This window comes from Nannospalax galili, unplaced genomic scaffold (genome assembly GCF_000622305.1).
Source record: "Nannospalax galili isolate Female #2095 unplaced genomic scaffold, S.galili_v1.0 scaffold1109, whole genome shotgun sequence".
NCBI lineage: Eukaryota > Metazoa > Chordata > Mammalia > Rodentia > Spalacidae > Nannospalax > Nannospalax galili.
In genome coordinates this window covers 9,655-29,798 of record NW_008359787.1, presented here as the reverse complement: position 1 = coordinate 29,798, position 20,144 = coordinate 9,655, and the positions used below count along the sequence as shown (strand labels likewise).

Sequence of the window (20,144 nt, the reverse complement as noted above, 5' to 3'; positions counted from 1 at the left end):
TCACATATCCTAATTAGTATTATTATTTTTAATTATTAATTTCATAACCATATGATTAGAAGAGGTATTTCATTGCAACAGCACTGACATATTCAATACCAATTTCCAGAGCTAAGGTGCTTCTCTTTCAAAACTGGCTGTAAATTATTAGGTTTACAGTTGAGTTAACACAGTTATACAATATTGTACAATATTGTAACCGACTGTGACTAGTAATAATCAAGATATATAGAGATTAGAAATGCATGTGCAAACATCTTAGTGTCAATTGCATTAAAAATGAATTTTTTTGTATGAAACTGTGTATTTTAATGAAATGGAGATCTTTTTTAAAGGTTAAAACCTCATTTAATTTTATGTCTTACAGAGTTTATACTGAGTACAATATTGTAGACAGTATTCAACTGTAAACCTAAAAATTTACAGCCAATTTTGAAAGAGATGCATCTTTGCTCAGGAAATTGTTATTGAATATGTCAATGCTGTTATAATGAAATGCTTCTTCTAATTATGTGGTTATTAAATTTTTAAAAAGAAAAAAATTTAATCACATTAAAGATTTTTTTTACTTTAAAAAAAATGTTAATCTAAGGGCTGGAGAGATAGCTCAGCAGTTAAGAACACTGGTTGTTCTTGCAGAAGACCCAGGCTCAAATCCCAGCACCCACATGGCAGCTGGCAAATGTCTGTAACTCCAGTCCCAGGGGATCTGACAGCCTCTTCTGTCCTCTGAGGGCATTGCATGACACGGGTGCACTTACCTACACACAGGCAATACATGCATACACATAAAATAAAAATAATAAAATATTTAAATATTCATTCTCCTATTTACAGACAAGTGTACCTTTCACCCCTCATTAAAAAATTGTTAATCTAAAAAAATTAATGAGTAAACTTTGTCAAGAAAAATTAAACTAGCTACAAGAACTACATCTCCCACAGATGAAATGTACAGGTACTAAATATTAAAAAGTAATTACTGTCAGGACTGGTAAGATGGCTCAGTAGGTACAAGTGATTGCCACCAAGTTTAACAAGCTGAATTCCATCCTCAGAACCCACATGGTGAAAATAGAGAAGTGATTTCCCCCAAGTTGTTATCTGATCTCCAACACATACACACACACACAGAGAGAGAGAGAGAGAGAGAGAGAGAGAGAGAGAGAGAGAGAAAAGCTTTTAAAAATAATTATTTTCTCCAGCCATGGTGGTATACAACTTTAATCCCAGCACTTGGGAGGCAGAGGCAGGCAGAACTCTATGAGTTCGAGGCCAGCCTGGTCTACATAGCAAGTTCCAGGTCAGTTGGGATTACAGAGAGACCCTGACTCAAAAAGATCAAAAGAAAATTATTTTCATCTTTCTGACATGCCCTATTTAGTGACAGCAAATTACTTCTGCTGTGAAAAGCTGTTCTGAGCACTTCAGGTAGAATGATGCAACCCATGACACTCCTAGCACTGGGGTCTCCTGGAGCCTTTGCTCCAACATGACCTGTGAAATAAATTCTATTTGTGGACCAAAGAGACTATGGTGACACCCCAGACTGCTTTGATCTTTTGGATAAATCTACAATCTGGGCTAAAGTAAGTATATTAATTAGATACCCTATCCCTATTAGGTGATACATTAGTGCATATGCTCATTAAATTATCGCATAGGCACATAGTGTTAACAAACTTAACTTCACATGAGCATTACTCTTTCCAGTAATTAAGACAAGCGTAACAGACAAATGCCTTATGTTCCATGAATATTTTCTTTTGAAGGGATTTGATTGGCTTGTTTTTGTTTTGTTGAGACAAGGTCTTGCTATGTAACCCAGGCTGGCCTCAAAGTTTAAATCCTCCTGCCTCAGAAGGGTGTTGGGATTACAGGTATCTATGATTACAGGACTATGTTCATTATCCAAGATTATTTTATAAAATAGGCCTTAATACTGTCAAATTAATCATCAATGAAGAAATTTTTTTTCAAAGTCATGTGCCTGGAAATGATAGACAGGGAAAAAAGAAACATTTTCAAATCTTCTATTTGCCAAGTATATTAATGATAGATGTTTTTAATTTTTTATTGCATTCATGTATTTGTTGTGTGTGTGAGTGCTATAGCATGCATGTGGAGGCCAGAGGACAATCTGTGGGAGTGGGTTCTCTCCTTCCACCACTTGGGGGTGCCAGAGACAGAACTTAAGCTTACTTGCTTGTAGAGGTTCATTGTGGATGTGTTACTTAGGGTTGGGCATCTCACAGGCACTTATTCTGTGTGTGTGACCAGTTGTGGAACTCTGTACTAGGCTCTGTGTGTTGCAAAAGAAGCTCCTTTGGTGACAGGCATACCTGTTTGTGCATATAAGGATCTACATTTAGCATATAGTAAGAAATTTGTCTAGGGATGTGACAGACTTAGGGTTTTCTCTAAGATCTATAAGCTCTCTAGTCATGTGAATTTGACTATGTTTACAGTGCTACACATGAGTTCTCTCCCACTGGGAGGTCTTTAAGTTAAATTAGGTAGCTGTTGATGACCCCCAAGATAAAAGTGCCACACTGTACCAATATAGTCTGCTGGGCTGGTTGTTTTTAAGTGACACAACTACAATGGAACCTCTACACCTGAGGCTCATGGAACATAGTGGAACAAGAGGTAGAGAGAACACTAATGCATCTCCAAACTCTCATCAGTGAAGTTTCTTCATGCAACAGAGGACAGTGAGCACAAAAGGCCACAATTGGCCACAGTGTAGAGAATAAGAGTCTGTACAATGTAGATTCCGGACTCCTACATTAAACTTCACCTACCCAAGGCTCAAGGGACCATTGCAGAAGAGAGGGTAGAAAGACCATAAGAGCCAAGGAAGGAGGTGCATGACCATAAGGAAACAGTCTTATAGGTTCCTGGGACCTTGCTCATATGAACTTACAGCAATAGTGAAAGACCCACACAAACTTAAATAGACAAAAACCAGCAAAAAACAGAAAATAAGCAAGAGGCCACAACTTTAGCAAGAACTATTGGCAGCTGATCACTGCTAGGTGAGGGAGAGTTGATCTTCTTTAAGGGAGTGATGCTACACAAGCTGAACAGGCTCTAGTGGATGAACTGACACTAAGGGCCATCTGGGGACACAAACTTGACTTGACGGGCCTTAACATATATGATAAAATGCATGAAGTCCTGTGGGCAAGCATTCAGAGTTGCAGATAGGGAAGGGATTAAGATGTATTGTATGAAATTCACAAAAATTCAATAAAAATACATTAAAAAAAACAATTTCTTATAGGAAACTAAATTTACTATTACCTAGCAAATATATATAAATTTAAAATTTTTTTATTGAATTGTTTGTATATTTCATACAGAACATTGCAAATAATCTTAATCATCTTTATACACCCCCTGCCACCCTCCCATAGCACCCCCCCCCAACTGGAGCCCATATACTCTGTCATTCCTGTTAAGGCCCACTGGGTTGTCAGTGTCCCCAGCCATTTGCCAGTGCAAGTCTGTCCACTGAGTCTAGTCATTACAAAAAAGAAATTAAATGCATAATCACTTAATAAGAGGTTGAGTAAAATCAGTTTGAAAATTTTCAAATAACTGTTTTTTCTCGTTTCTATCTAAGGGAATTGAAAAGCAAATTATTTATGTGAAGGGAAAAAAAAGATAAAAATACTGTTCGATTTGGAATTCAGTCAAAAAAAATTCTAGCCAGAAAGGCAGGGGGGGGGGGAGTTACAAATTGAGGCCAACTTGGGTCATGTAGTAAGTCCAGGACAGCCTGGGCTACAGAGACCCTTTCTCAAAAAGAAAAATTTAAAAACAGCCTTTTCTTGTCAAGATTGATAGTAAGGGCTTGTAATTCTAGCACTCATGAGGTTGAGGAACCAGGTGTGATGGTTTATGCCTGTAATCCCAACATTTGGGAGGTGGAGGCAAGATCAGGAGTTCAAGGTCATCTTGAACTATGTAGTGACTTCAAGGCCATCCTGGACTTCATGATCCTCTGTCTTTAAAAAAAAAGAAACAAGCAAGAGAAACACTGAAGCAAGAGGGTTTGATGCTACCTTGGGCTATATAGGAAGAACCTACCTGTAAAAAGGTATTCTTTAGGGGTTGGAGAGATGGCTCAGAGATTAAGAGCACTGACTGCTCTTGCAGAGGACCTGGGTTCAATTCCCAGCACCCACATGGCAGCTAACAACCATCTGTAACTCTAGTTCAGGGGATTCGATGCCCTCTTCTGACCTTCACTGGTACCTCATGACACAGGTGCACTTAAGACACATGCAGTTAATATACTCATACACAAAAAATATTTTTAAAATTGTTTTAATGTTTTTCTTTTAATGATTCCCCATAAATACTGAAGGAATGAGAAATTTTAAAATTATAACTTACTGACCATTTCTACATAACAATGAATGAAAACAAGGATACTCAACTATTTGGTTGAAAGGCTGTCTGAGGGCAGCATAGTCAAAGGGCCTCAAAGTATCACCCCACTGTCTACTTTCCAACCACAAAATGAGAAATTAACATTTGTAAAGAAAGATACAACAGTCACTCTTCTAATCAATGGTCAAGTTCGGTATTCCCCATGGCAGGGAAGTCTGGCGTCTTGCACTCTCAGATAGAATATACTGGATTTCTCAATATAACTTGTTACATTCTTGTGAGAAATATTTGACCAGGATCTACTAGGAAAGAAGCAGCCAGGGCTCAGTGGGTAAAAGCACTGGCTGCTTTTGCAGAGGACCTGGGTTCAGTTCCTGTCACCCACATGGCAACTGTGACTCTTGTTCCAGGGGATCCGATGCTTTCTTCTGGCCTCTGCAGGTATTGCGATGACATGAGTACACTTACATACATGCAGATAAAACACTCATACACATAAAATTTTTAAAAATTACAAAAAAAAAAGAGAGAGAAAGAAGCAGCCCACAAATCCAGAACATAAGACAGTCTGTAGAAACAATGACCTAGACTCCTCAAAGGATTCAACATTGATAAGAGCAGAAAGAAGTCTGGGGACAGTTCCCAGTTGGTGAGTTTAAAACGGGATAGAACCAATACACAAACAATGATCGATTCTTCTTTTTATATATTAAAAATAAAGATATAGGCTGGGCATGGTGGTGCATGCCTTTAATCCCAGCACTTGGGAGGCAGAGGCAGGCAGATCTTTGTGAGTTCGAGGCCAGCCTGGTCTACATAGTGAGTTCCATGATAGCTGGGGCTACAAGGAGACCCTGTCTCAAAAAAGACAAAAAAAAAATTATATATATATACATACATATATATATATATATATATACACACACACATATACATATACACATATATAGTGCATCTGCATCAAGGAACTAGAGAAACAGTGACTAAAAACTTTAAATTTCATGACCCTCTTGAACCAGCATTTCTAGTTGTATAACAAGGAAGAAGTTGTATAATGGGGCATATTTGTTCTTAGAAGATTCAGGCTGTGATAAAAATTCTTGGGATATGGGGGCTGGAGAGTAGCTCAGTAGTTAAGAACACTGGTTGTTCTTTCAGAAGACCCGGGTTCGAATCCCAGCACTCACATGGCAGCTAACGGTATTTGATGCTCTCTTCTGACTTCCACCTGCATTGTAGGACAAGGGCACACTTAAATACATGCAGACACTACATTCATACACATTAAAAAAAAAAAAAGTAAAAAATAAAATTTAAAAATAAAATTTTTAAAAATTCTTAGTATAAGTGTTTCAACATCTGTTACAACAGTTCATCTTTGAGTAGTTTGGCAAAGGTGTGTGTGTGTGTACAAAAGCTAATGGTGAACAGGTATACAGGTGTTCATTTCAACTTTTCTACAGATTTGAAATCTTTCAAAATAATAAATTTTAACTTTTCCTTCTTTTTAATTTAAAAAACATAGCTTCAGTAGTTTTTCTACCTTGTCAGAGAGAGTTAAAAACATAGAATACAGCTGTTCTTCAATTTACCATAGTTATATCTTTTAAATTTTGATGACTCAAACACACACGAGATGGCTGAGGCCTTTTGTTCACCAGGGTATAAGAAATGCTGTACTTAAAGGCAATTTGTCTTTTTAATTTCTATTTGTGATGGCTGCTATATTCCAATATGTAATTTTCCAACTGGAACTATCCTGCTCCAATGTTTCCATTACAAACTATAGTCCCCAAATAACAGAATGTTTATCAATTTTTTTACTTGAAAACCAGGAAAGATATACAACATACTGGTCTAAATTCATCACCAAAATAAGTTAGACAAAATTTAATATGATCAGGATGTGGTAGTGCACACTGTTAGTCCCAGCACTCAGGCGGCAAAGGCAGGTGGATTTCTGCAAAATTGAAGCCAGCCTGGTCTACATAGCGAGTACCAGGGTAGGTGGGGCTACAGGGAGATCCTGTCTCAAAAAGACCAAAAATAAATAAATTTAATACAAATAAAAAGTGCCACATTTAATTAATGGATTTAGCACAAGCCAAGATCTAGTAGAGAGACTGGGGCAAATAGCAGTATTAAATTTGCAAAAAAATACAACTCTAGATTTCTTACTGAAGAGCTAAAAATAATTCATATTCAAAGAGGATAAGAGGGAGCTGATGAGATGGCTCAACAGTTAGGAGCACTTCCTGCTCTTCCAGGTGATCCAAGTTCAGTTTCCAGCAACCATATCAGGTAGCTCACAACTGCCTGTAACTCCAGTGCCAGGGGAACTGACACCTTCTACTGCCCTACACTGGCACAGTGTAATCACATGCACAAACTCAGTCTCACATACACATACATAAATACATAACTAAAAATAAAATAATAAAATCTTAAAAAAAAGATAAGACAAAGAGTGTGCTTATTGACAAAAAGTATAATGGTGGGATATAGTATAGTATAATAGTATAATAGAGAAATATGATAGAAATAAAATGTTCTAAAAAGATGTGTAGTATAAGTCAAGCAAAGTGGCAACATCTTGTTATTTCATTTCTCAGGAGGGGAAGCAGGAGGATCTTAAGTTCAAGGCCAGTCTGGTTCACAGAATGATTGGGGCCAGCCTGAGCTACATAATGAGAACCTAAGAAAGCAAGCAAGAATGAATGGGAGGTGGGGAGAAGAAGGGAGGGAGGAAGACAAGACAAGACAAGACAAGACAAGACATGTTAGGACAGGCACAGCAGCAATATTCCTTTTGCAGAGACTAAAGTTGCAATGAAAATTTCAAAGTTCCTGTAGCAGTTCAGGCAATCCTAAGACAGGCACAGCAAACCATAGGTCAAACCTAGACACCATCTATCTATAAGCTTGTGAGCTAAGACTAGTTATTTATTTTTTAACAAGTGGATATTTGTATCAGCTTGATAGCAAAACACACTAACTTCTAAGTCCAACTGAGGAAAATATCATTTCTTCAGAATTCTATTTCTCTCATTAGTAGACCTAAATTACTAAATAATGCAATTATTATTTGTGGAATCTGTTCTTTTGTCTTCTAAGTATCTACTGCCTTTTGGCCTAAACAAATCTAAATATTTACCAGCAGGGACACTACAGAAAAAGTTTACCAACTCCTGTTCTCTTAAATAAAACTCTATGAAATAGATCAACTGGGAGTAGCAGACAATCAAGAAAAGAAGGATGTAAGCCAATCAGAACAACATATGATACCAACTCAGCAAGAATGGGCTGTTGGCTAACTAATGTTTGTGCACTAAAGTAAAACTGAGCAAGGCCTGGCAATTAGATGTACACAGGGAATCAAATTATGTTTTTTAAAAACAGTACATTTATTGGATTATTCTGAAAAGTCTCCTTTTAATTTTACTTTTTTTTTTTTTTTTTTTTTGTCTTTTTGAGACAGGGTTTCCTTGAAGCCCCTCAGCTGTCCTGGAATTCACCAGGTAGACCAGGCTGGCCTCGAACTCACAAAGATCCGCCTGCCTCTGCCTCCCAAGTGCTGGAATTAAAGGTGTGTGCCACCACACCTGGCCCCCTTTATTTTGCTTTTTTAAGATTTATTTTGTTGGGGCTGAAGTGATGGCTCAGTGGTTAAGCGCACTGGCTACTCTTGCAAAGGACCCAGGTTTGATTCCCAGCACCCACATGGCAGATAACAACTGTCTGTAACTCCAATTCAGAGGACCTGACACCCTCTTCTGACCTCCACAGGCATTACACAACACAGGTGTACTTACTACATGCAGGCAATACTCATGCATAAAGCATGAAAATAATGGGGCTGGAGAGATAGCTCAGTAGTTTAGAGCACTGGCTGCTCTTGCAGAGGACCCAGGTTCAATTCCCAGCACCCACATGGCAGATAACAACTGTCTGTAACTCCAATTCCAGAGGACCTGACACCCTCTTCTGACCTCTGTGGGTACTGAACAACAAGGGTACACTTACATGCAGGCAATACACTCATACACATAAAATAAAAATAATATTTTTAAAATAAATATATATTTTTAAAAGATGTTGTGTGTATGACTGTTTTGCCTGCTTGTATGTATGTGCAATGTCTGATGCCCACAGAGGCCAGAAGGTACTGCATCCCCTGGAACTGGAGTTTAGAATGATTGTTTTGAGTTGTCATGTTGATGCTGGAACAGAGCCTAGCTCTTGGGCAAGAGAAGCAAGTGCTCTTAACTGCCATCTCTGAAGCCCCTCCCATTTTACTTTTAAGACACTAGATACAGAGCCTCAATCTAAGGAGCTGTTTACAGACAGGAACATTTTGAAAGTAGATGGATCCTAACAGAATCACTTAGATAAAACTAAAGCTAGGAGTAAAGAAAAAAAATGTTTAAGTGGGCTTATTTGGGTAAGGTCTCAACATGTACAGTGTATCATAGGATCTTATTTATATGGTGAATTATTGACATATGACACAAGGGTCTTATGATCTGTCTAGAAAACATAAATCTAACTCAAAATATAACATGAAAGACAAGAGGCAAAAAGGGATTCTAAGAAATTGAAATGTCACTAAGCTGATGCACTTGACTAACAAAAGAGTTCTTTAGTCCTCAGTTGAAGCCTCGAAGTTGTACACAATTCTATTAAGTATAGAGGCCTGGTTTTCAAGCTCACAGCAAATTAGAAGCCCCCAAGTAAGCCTGGAAGAAAAGAAAAATAGGCGGAACAAACAGAAAGCTGCCAAGAACACTAAGAGGCTAGCAGTACAGCATGCTAGTGCAGGAGCCAGCAGTCCCAAACATGTCAGTAGTAGCACACCATTCTTTTAAAACAAATTTCAGCACCACTACTCATTTTAATCATCTCAAGACAAAAATCAAGTAATATAAAACTGCATTCCATACACTCTGCTTAGTAAATCAGAGACCATGGCATTTCAAAGTGGTTTGAGTTGGTAATGAAAATGGACAAACAAGTAAAAATTAAGATGTAGCAATAAGTTTAACTGTGAATTTACTAATTTACTCAATACAGTACTATGTTTTTTGTTGGGTGTGGTGGCACATACTCTTGTAATCCCAGCACTTGAGAGGTAAAGGCAGGATGATTAGGAGCTCAAAGTTATCCTTGGCTACACACTAAGGCTGACACCAGCTTGGGTTTCAGGACACTGTCTCAGAAAATAAAACAAACACTGCATGGGGAGATGGTACAGCAGGTTAAGGCACTTGCTTCCAAGCCCAAAGACCTGAGTTGAATCCTCAAAACCCACAGGGTGAAAAGACATAACCCAGTACCTCGGAGCTATCCTCTGACTTCCACATGAAAGGATGACACATGTGTCACGCCTCCCCCAATAAATAAATGTAATTAAAAAAATAGTTTCAAATAAAACGATATTTACCGTTTTCCTAAAGGTAAAAAAATACATACTTATGCAATAAGACAAGTCCAAACATTTCTGAATCATTGCTCATAAATTAGGATCAAAATAAGAATTATAAGGAATAAATACTGGTGGCATAGGGCAAAAGATAAGACCATTTTAAACAGTTTTATTTGCTAACAAAGTATAAAGAAGTTATCAAGCCTGCTATCTGGCTGCTTGTTAAGAAAAGGCCAGTACCCTCGAGCGTCGATTTTCGTGGTTTTTGTGCAGAGTGGAAAATGACCAGCTGTAGGGGTCAACACCATGCCTCTGATACCCCAACACCCGACGTTAAAGTAAAAAAGGCCATTTGGGTTTCCTAATTCCCGCCAAATTCAAAAGAGTAGTAAGTCGAAGGCGGAGAAGAAAAAGCAGCTCTCAAGCACTAAAGAACACCTGTAGCAGGACTCATGGAGGGGGCCTCAAGGCACCTGCAGACACTCTCCCTAATGGCGATGCTGCTGTGACCACTGACATCGGTTTCAAGCAGCCCTTGAAAGCTTCCTTTTCCCAAGCTCCTGCTCCCTATGTGTTTCGCCAGAGCCTGGAACCCCAGATTACGACTGTCTGCTATTTCCAAGTAAACATCATTTATTGCCAAGTCTGTCTCCGAGCTGCTCTGGGAGCTGCTGGGGATCCTGGCAGGCGCACCTCGGCTCCCGCGGCCCATGCCGACGCCTCTGCGGCCATCGGGAATCAGGTCTCGGCGGTGGACACGCGGAAGCGAGCCGGGCCTCCCACCGACGCCAGCTCACCTGCTTCCCGGTGTTCTGTGGCCCAAAAGCGGCTCCCGCTCGGACTCGCTCCCATGACTCGCCATAGTGATGGTCCCCACGAGGTGGCGCGCTGCCAACTCTCGCGACACCTGCTCCCTCCTTACCTCAGTCTAAGCTGTCAAACCAGACCCGCTAGAGAGTACGCGTGCGCGCCTGGCGGCCGGAAGTACATAGACGTCAGCGGTGCCTGAGGCAGGGCCGCACGGGAGGCGGGGCGGGGAGGGATGGAAGGGGCAGGACGAGGGCGGAGCCTGAATCCCCCGCCTCTTCGCAGCTGCTGGGGGCGGGCACCCAGGGCTGGGGGCGTGGTTCGGCGTCCCCCGCCCCAGGCTTGTTTGCGCCTGCTATCTGGCTGCGGGCCTCTGGTGTTTGATTCTTGGAAAGGATCGGTTGTCTGCGGTCGGTGCTAGAGCCCAAGTCCGGTCCCAGGAGAAAGGAGAACGGCAGCACTGGGAAGCTCGGCCCGTTCCACCTCAGGTGTGCGTCCGCCCGGCAGCCAGTAAGTACCGAGCTGCGCCCTCGCGCCCCCGCTGCCTACGTGACGGGCGGCAAGGACCACAGGTCGTGGGACAAGGGAGGCTAGGTCCTAGGCGCGCTGCGGCCTGCCTGCAGAGTAAGGGAAGGCGGCTGTGACCCCTGGCTCTCCTGCCCGGCTGAGAACAAGGCTCAGGTGGCATCCAGCGCAACTCCCCTCCTGGGTCCCGGCTCACTGTGGGCCTCAGCTTTGAAAATGCTCCTTAGGAGCCTGTTCAGTAATAACCAGCTCCTTTCATCGCCAGGAAAAGGAATATTCACCAGACTGAGATGCTTTTTTCTTCCTAGTCACCACGTTATCATATCCCTGCCATTGGACTTGTAGGCTAATTGAGGTCGAGAAGTTACGAAGATGTACTTGGTGTGGATGAGGCAGAGTCGGGACCCATACTCAGTTCTCATTAGCTTTAGCTCTTACCTATGTCCTGCCTCATACTAGCTCTCTGCTGTGTGGTATTGCCATCACCTCTGATTTTTCCATCTCATGTATCCATAGTCCACTGGAGAAGAGCTAAACTTGAAATATGTTCTCTGTTCAGAATTCTCTTCTCAATTCATTCCTGCGTTTCATAGTTGAATTCTGTCTTGCAGGTCCTTTGTAAAACAAAAACATGCCTGAGTCCTGTGATTGGTTCCAAGAATATAAGTAGGTAGAAAACGAGGCATTTTTTGACCATGATACTGCTTCCTGTGCCTTTTCTAATACATGGAGACCTCGATTATGCATGGCACATATGTGTGTGTGTGTGTGTGTGTGTGTGTATGAAGAGAGAGCGAGAGAGAGAAAGGAACTAAGGAACTTTTAACTAGCATTACACTGAACAGAATGTGGTGTGTTTGTGGCCACACTGAAAGAATGCTTTTTAAGTTACCTCATTTTCTCACTAACAAAAATACTCTGAAGGGGAAGATTGTCTCAAATAGACAAAAGAAGAAAAAGGCATAGAAAGTAGGTGCATAACAGCTTGAATTCACGAAACAAAGGACTGCTGACTATAAAACCTCCAGGCTTCCTGTAAATAGAATACAAATAAAAATCTTTTCTCACTTCTATTAAAGATATCAGAATAAGCAGTCAACTTTTATGTAAATGAAATAATCTGTTGGTATATAATAAGTGTAATAAGTCAAGTATGTGTGTAATCTCCCATTAATAGATTGAAGTAGATCATTCAAGATCACACAGCTAGTGGAGAAACCTAGATCTTCTAACACAGAGGTTTTCCATTACTGCCTCCAAGTGATGACTTCACACCACAGAAAACAGACAGTGAGTACATGCATAACTCCTGAAATTCAAATAAGCTCTATATATTTCTCAGGAACATATCCCAATTAGCATTCAAACAAAGCAAATAAATATTCAAGGGGGAAAAACTTTTTTTAAATAGTCCATCAAAAAGAGAATCAAAATTTGAAGAGATTAGATGACTTCCTGAAAGTTTGACCCTAGAATATAAGACAATCTACTTTTTTCTTTCTGGTGGTGCTAGGGTTTGACTAGACTAAGGCCTTACATATGCTATGCAGGAAGATGAACATGAGTTGTATACTCAGGCCCTTGGGGGTTTTCTTACATTGCAGTTCAAAGAAATAAACTGTTTTCTTCCTCATCTTCAGTGTTAGAGTAAAAGGAGTTGTTGCCCAAGACTATATTTTAACAGTGGCTATTTGAAGTTCTAAACCCTCCCTTAGCTGCTTAAACTTTGCAAGGAAGTGATTTAAATGTGTGAAATAGAAGGCTGGAGAGATTAAGTGGTTAAGAGCTCTGGCTGCTCTTTCAGGGGACCCGAGTTCGATTCCCAGCACCCACATGGCAGCTAACAACCTACCCTAACTGCAATTCCACGGGACTCCAACACCACTTTCTGATCTCCTCAGGCAGTACATGACATGGGTGCACTTACACACATTGAGGCAATATACTCATACACTAAAATAAAAAATAATAAGTAAAATATTTTTTTAAATGTGTGAAATAAAAATTAGGTCTTTTGGGGAGTTCTTGTATATGGGGGATTTTTAAAAAATATATTTTAACACATATTTTATGTGCATGTGTGTATGTATGCCATAGAGCATCTGTGGAAGTCAGAGGACAGCTTGCAAGAATGACTTCCCTCCTTTATTGTGGCATTCTTTGAAATTCTACTTACACCTTTGAGATATATATACATAACTGATAAAAGTCTAGAAAAAGGGGCTGGAGACCTAGGTTTGGTTCCCAGCATCCATGGCAGCTAACAACCATTCCTAACCATTCCAGGTCTGGGAGATCTGCCACCCTCTTCTGGGCTCATACACTTGCGTACACTTGCATACATGCAGGCAAAACTCATAATTTTTTTTTTAATCTTCAAAAAGTCTAGGATAAAAGTAGTGTTTAAATACTTAGATAACAGAGTAATAGGAAATAAAAGTATTAGACGGCATAATATTAATAGCTCCTGAGTGTCACTTTAGCAATAAAACTCATTTCTAGGAAAGGCATTTCATTCCTTGGCACTATGCTCGAACTTCTATTTTGGTTCCACTTTGTTTTTCCCTTTCACGTTGGCTATTTAAAAACAGATGGCAGTTGTGTCTGTTCAGCCTGGTACTTATTTCAAAAGTGGATACTGCCTCTGCAGGAGCTCACTGGTATCAGTCCAGCTTGACTTTTAGTACCTGCCGTAGCTCCAGATGGCACTTTCTTTTGGTAAGTTGAAATTGTCTTTACCTTCAGAGTAGAATATTTATGGCACTGGATAACCCTAAACATTGTTAGCCCTGCCTAGAGAGACCTGTTGTTGGGTGCTAGGTAAGAGCACTTGCTCAAAAATTGGAGAACCTGAGTTTATATCCCCAGTACTCATGTAAAAAACTGGTCATTGCCTCATGTGCCTATAACCCCAGCACTTTGGGGGAGGTAGAAGCCAGAGGCTTACTAGTGCTTGGTGGCTGCTAGCTTAGCTCTGGGTTCAGTGAGAGACCTAGCTTCAAGGGAGTAAGGCAAAGACTGATACAGCAGTGCCTTACTCTATAACCTCTCTGCTTCCACTAGTGTGCACCGCCCCCACACACAGACATACACACACCTCAAATGAGAAAGAAAGATCATTTAATCAGAAGAACCTGAATTTTGTACTGTTTGGGGGTTGAAATGAGATTTAAGATCTATATAATCCCAAATTTCAGAATCATATGCATAGTAAATTATATGCATGTTTGATTTGCTTTCTGTTCCACATTTGTGAGTTGCTTAGTAGCAGGTTTAAATATAGCAAGGAAATATGCTGGCTATTGGCTTGGAATGGCCTATGACACAGGAAAGCAAAGTGATTTGGGAAAGTTTTCAGGTGAAAGGTTGAAAAATAGAAACAACTAAATTTATGTATATAATATTGTTTGCTACAAAATATTTGAAAGTTCATTGTTCTTAGGTACTTAGATGCTTTTCCTGCAACTATGTATTTTTGTATGTTTGTCTTTAATTTCATCTAATACCAATCTAAAAGAAGATATAAAAGTAGAATAGGGGGCCAGTGAGATGACTCAGTGAGTAAAAGTGCTTGCTACCAAGACTGTCAACCTGTGTTCAATCCCTGGGACCCATATTGTAGAAGGAGAGAACTGACTCCCATAGGTTGGCCTCTGACTTCTGTCCACACATTGTGGCATGCATACACATAAATAAATGTCTTGTTTTAGTTTCTTAGTACTGTGATAAAAACACTGACCGAAACAAACTTGAGGAGGAAGGGGTTTATTTTTTATCTCCCAGGTCACAGTTCATCACTGAGAGAAATCAGGGTAGGAACTCAGAGCTGGAACCTGGAGGCAGGCACTGAAGCACAGATCATGGAGAGATGCTGCTTACTGGCTTGCTCCCCTGGCCCATGCTCAACCTACTTTCTTATATAGGACCACCGGCCCATAGTGGGCTGGACCCTCCCACATCACTCAACAACCAAGAAAATGCCCTACAGACATGGCCATAGGCCAGTCCAGTGGAGACCGTTCTTCAATTGAGGTTCCCTCTACCCAGGTGTATCAAGTTGACAACTGAAGCTATCCAGCACAATTTACCCTTTGTCAACTTGATACACAAACACATCACTTTGAACCACAACCTTTCCATTTCTTATCCCCAAGATCTCATGTTAATATTAATAATAAAGCATAAAACAATACAACTTCAAAAGTCCAACAGTCTTTAAAAAATCCAAACACTTTAAAAGTCAAAAGTCTCTTTTAAAAGTCTCTTAACTGTGGGCTCTTATAAAATCCAAAACAAGTTAAACGCTATCTTTTTATTTCAAAGAGGAAGAATTGGGCACGCTTACACATAACCAAGGTCCATCCAGTAAGGTAGCTCAAGATTGGACATCTAGGATTCACTCACAATCTTCTGGGCTCCAAAGGGCTTGGGCAGCTCCACTTCTCTGGCTTCTGTTGTACACAGCACACCCAGCTTATCTCTTAGGTTCAGGCCAACTCCACACCTACTACTGCCCTTGGTGGTTGTCCCATGGTCTTGGCATCTCCAATATGCTGGGGTCTCTCCTGAAACTGAGGCTGCACCTTCACCAATGGGCTCTCCGGCCTCTCTGTGCAAAGCCTCAGGTTGACTCCATGACCTCTTCATGCCTTCAATACCAGAACCATGTAAGAGACTTACACATTACCAAGTCCTGCTTCCAGCTTGAGATGGATGGTGGCTTGGGCACCCTCTGGACCACAGCTTCTGTGTTCTGACCCTGAGGAAATACTTCCCAGAAGAGTTCACCTCAATGATGCTGGTCTCCTATTACTCACAGCTAATTTTTCAGCCCCACCTAGCCAGCATCAATTGTCCTACTAGTAAAGCACAAAAAGTTTCACTTCCAAAACTTCTTTTTTTTAATTTATTTTTTTGTTTTTTAAATATCTTATTTATTATTATTATTATTTTGTCTTTTTGAGACAGGGTCTGCATGTAGTGCCCACTGGCCTGGACAGGCTGGCCTCAAATTCACAGAGATCCACCTGCCTCTGCCTCCCAAGTGCTGGGATTAAAGGCATGCGCTATGATGCCCAGCCCCCAAATTCTTAATTCCACACAACCCTTGATAAAGTCTTTGCCTCTCTTGGAAGCTTCACAAGCGAGGCCTTATCATCTACAACTCTTTCAGCATAACTGTTCCAAGCTCCACAACAGCTCACTAAGCTCTGAGCACTCAATGACTTTTCCAGCCCAGAGTTTGCATACTTCAAACAATTTTCCCCAAAACAATATGGTCAGATTTATTTCACCGCATGATACTGGTACCAATTTCTGTTCTCATATTTAGCTTTCAAATGCTGTAATAAAAATACTGACCAAAACCAACCTGGGGAAGAAAGTGTTTATTTTATCTTACATACTCCTAGTTCATCACTGAGGGAAGTCAGGGCAGGAGCTCATGACAGGAACCTGGAGCACAGACCATGGACCTTATATAATGTCCAGCTTCAGACTGGCCCAAAGTTCTAACCTTCCAATTCTATGGTTCATTGTTCTGATGACTTGAAACTATTTGCAGGTTCACTGTGAGCAACCTCATGAGCATAACAGGCATAACTCTGGAAATTCTAGCAATTTTAGGAGCAAAAACCTTGGTAGGAACTAGGATCCTACATACTAAGCATATTCTCTAATACTTATATACACCCCCAGCATTTCAGATACTGTTTCTTTTGTTTCGTTTTTTTCCTATTTTGAGGCAGGGTGTTACTAGGTAGTCCAGTCTGACCTTAAACTCTGGCCCCTCTTGCGCAGCCTTTGAGGTGCTAGGATTGCAGATAGCTGCCACTATGCCTGGCTAGATATTTAGTTGTTGATGCTGGGGATGAAACTCAGGACTTTACATAATGCCAGACAAGCACTCTACCATGAGCTGCTTCTACTTTATTATACCTGACATTTACTCTTTAAGTTTTTTTATTATTATGTTTATGTGTATATTGCCTGCATGTATGTAAGTGCACCCATGTTGTACAGTGCTCAAAGATGTGAAAAGAAGGTGTCAGATCCCCTGGAACTGGAGTTATAGACTGTTGTTAGCCAACATGTGGGTGCTGGAATTTGAACCTAGGCATTCTGCAAGAACAGCCATCACTTTGTTTCTTTTTGAGACAGGGTCTCCCTGTAGTCCTGGCTGGCCTGGCATTCACTATGTAGACCACACTGGCCTCAATCTCACAGAGATCTGCCTGCCTCTGCCTCCTGAGTGCTAAAGGCCTGGCAGCCAGTACTCTTAACTACTGTGCCATCTCTCCAGCCCCTGACATTTACACTTGAAAAAATTAGTCAAGCAATTTAAATTACCATGTACTTATATGATTTTAATAATTGCATTAAAGTAGAACATGTATATAATGGAGACAGAATTTTAGAAGTCAATTCTCAAGCTGTATATGGTGGTACACATGCCTATAATCCCAGCACTTGGAAGAGAGAGGTAGTTTCAAGGTCATCCTTGGCTACATAGCTGGAGGTCAGCCTGTACTACATGAGATCCAATTTGAAAAAACATAAAGAGCTTTGCTTCCCTGGGCTGCACAGCCTTTGACATCCTGGTGCCAGCACCTTTCCTAGATAAGTCCAGCCGCGCCCACCACACCTTGACTCCCCCAGCTTCATTCACCCTCCCAGCTCTCCTGCCCTGCCTCTCCTCCTAGCCTGGATACTGGCCCATTTCTTGTCTTGGCACCCCAGACACCAGGGCTGACCTCTCATCCCACAGCTGCCACTGCTTCCAGTTCCTTCCTGCAGTCCCCAGGAGCTCTCTGGGCCTGGGCCTGGCCCCACCTACCTTTGCTTCCCTGGGCAGCTCAGCCACAAGCTTCCTGGTGCTAGCACCTTTCCTGGGTGGGTTCTCAGTAGAGCACTGTGCTGGACAGCTTTAGTGTCAACTTGACACACTTGGGTTGAGGGAGCCTCAATCGGGGAATTGCCTCTATTGGACTGGCCTGTGGCCATGTCTGAAGGGCATCTTCTTGATGAGTGATGTGGGAGGGCCCAGCCCACTGTGGGTGATGCCACCCCTGGGCAGGTGGGCCTCTGTTGCATAAGAAAGCAGGCTGAGCAGGGGCCAGGGGAGCAAGCCAGTAAGCAGTGTTCCTCTATGGCCTGTGCTCCAGCTCCTGCTTCCAGGTCCCTGTCCTGAGTTCCTGCCTTGGGCTCCCTGATGAACTGCGACCTGGGAGATGTAAGCTGAATAAACCCTTTCCTCCCCAAGTTGGTACTGGTCAGGGTATTTTGTCACAGCAATGAAGGAACAAACCAAGACAAGAAGCATATAGAACACCAAATAGACAGGACCCAAAAAGAAACTCTCCACAGCACATCATAATAAAAACACTAAATGTTCAGAACAAAGAGACAATACTGAAAGCTACAAAAGAAAAACAAGTCACATATAAAGGAAACCCATCAGGATTACAGCTGACTTTTCACTGCAAACTATGAAAGCCAGAAGAGCCTGGACCAAAGTATTCCCAGTGTTAAATGACCACAGATGCCAACCCAGATTACTATATCCAGCCAAAATGTCTATTATAGTTGAAGGGGAAAGAAAAATCTTCCATGACATAAATAGGCTGAAAGAATTCATGTCCACGAAACCATCCCTTCAAAGAGTTCTTGAAGCAATACAAAGAGCTAAAGAAAGGAATGACTATACCCAAGGGGTTGCAGAAAAAAATTCAATGAAGGTATAACTGTGGAAATGCACAGCAATATCAAGAATGTGAACAGAAATAAAAATGACAGGATTCAATACACATCTTTCATTAATAACTTTAAATATCAATGGACTGAACTCCCCAGCCAAAAGACACAAATTGAATGGATTAAGAAACAAAACCCGGAGCTGGAGAGATAAACGAGATTGATAGACCATTAGCCCAGTTAACCAAAAGACAGAAAGAACACATCCAAATCAACAAAATCAGAGATGAAAGGGGAAACATCAACAGACACCAGAACATTATAATGGAATACTTTAAAAAACTATATGCTACTAAATTTGAAAACTTGAAAGAAATGGACAGGTATCTAAAAGCATACAAACCACCAAAACTAAAACAAGACGAGATTAACAGCTTAAACAGACCCATAACACATAAGGAAATTAAAACAGTAATACAAAACTCCTGACTAAAAAAAGATCAGAAACAGATGGATTTACAGCAGAATTCTACTAGACATTTAAAGAATATCTACATCCAGTACTACTTAATTTATTCAAAAAGATAGAAATGGAAGGAGAACTTCCAAATACCTCCTATGACTCCAGCATCACTCTAATACCAAAGCCAGGTAAAGATACAACCAAAAAGAAAACTATAGACCCATATCCTTAATGAACATAGATGCAAAGATTCTCAACAAGATACTTGCAAACCACATACAGGCACACATCAAAAATCATCCACCATGATCAAGTAGGCTTTATCCCAGAGGTGCAGGGATGGATGGTTCAATATACATAAGTCAGTAAATGTCATAAATCATATAAATGGGCTCAAAGACAAGAACCACATGGTCATCTCAATAGAGGCAGAGAAGGACTTTGACAAAATTCAACATGCATTTATGTTCAAAGTCCTAGAGGGAATTGGACTGGAGGGAACATACCTCAACATAATTAAAGCCATATGTAACAAACCCACAGCCAACATCATTCTAAATGGAGAAAAACTGGATGTGTTCCCATTGAAATCAAGAAGCAGACAAGGCTGTTTGCTATCCCCACTTCTTTTTAGCATAGTGCTTGAAACTCTTGCAAGAGCAATAAGACAAGAAAAGGAAATTAAAGGAGTAATAATTGGAAGAGATTAACTTATTCCTTTTTGCAGATATATCTTAAGCAACACCAAAAGTTCCACCAGAAAACTCCTAGGAATGATTAATACGTTCAGTAAAGTGGCAGGTTACAAAATTAATCTACAAAAGTCTGTAGCCT

At 40.8% G+C, this 20,144-nt stretch overlaps 1 protein-coding gene across 2 annotated transcripts in view; it reads right to left on the bottom strand.

Moving 5' to 3' along the window:
- Mfsd8 (major facilitator superfamily domain containing 8) overlaps positions 1-10,863 on the bottom strand; it is a 55,795-nt gene extending 44,932 nt beyond the window's left edge. The window contains exon 1 of one of the 2 annotated variants that reach the window (XM_029558972.1): positions 10,746-10,863. Coding sequence is in view for 1 of the 2 variants with exons in the window: in XM_008823680.3 (XP_008821902.1) it covers positions 10,621-10,685 (65 nt within the window). In the remaining variant the exon portion in view is untranslated. Of the gene's footprint in view, positions 1-10,620 lie in introns of both variants that reach the window. The other variant, XM_008823680.3, reaches the window with a different exon arrangement.
- Positions 10,864-20,144: the final 9,281 nt, after the last annotated feature.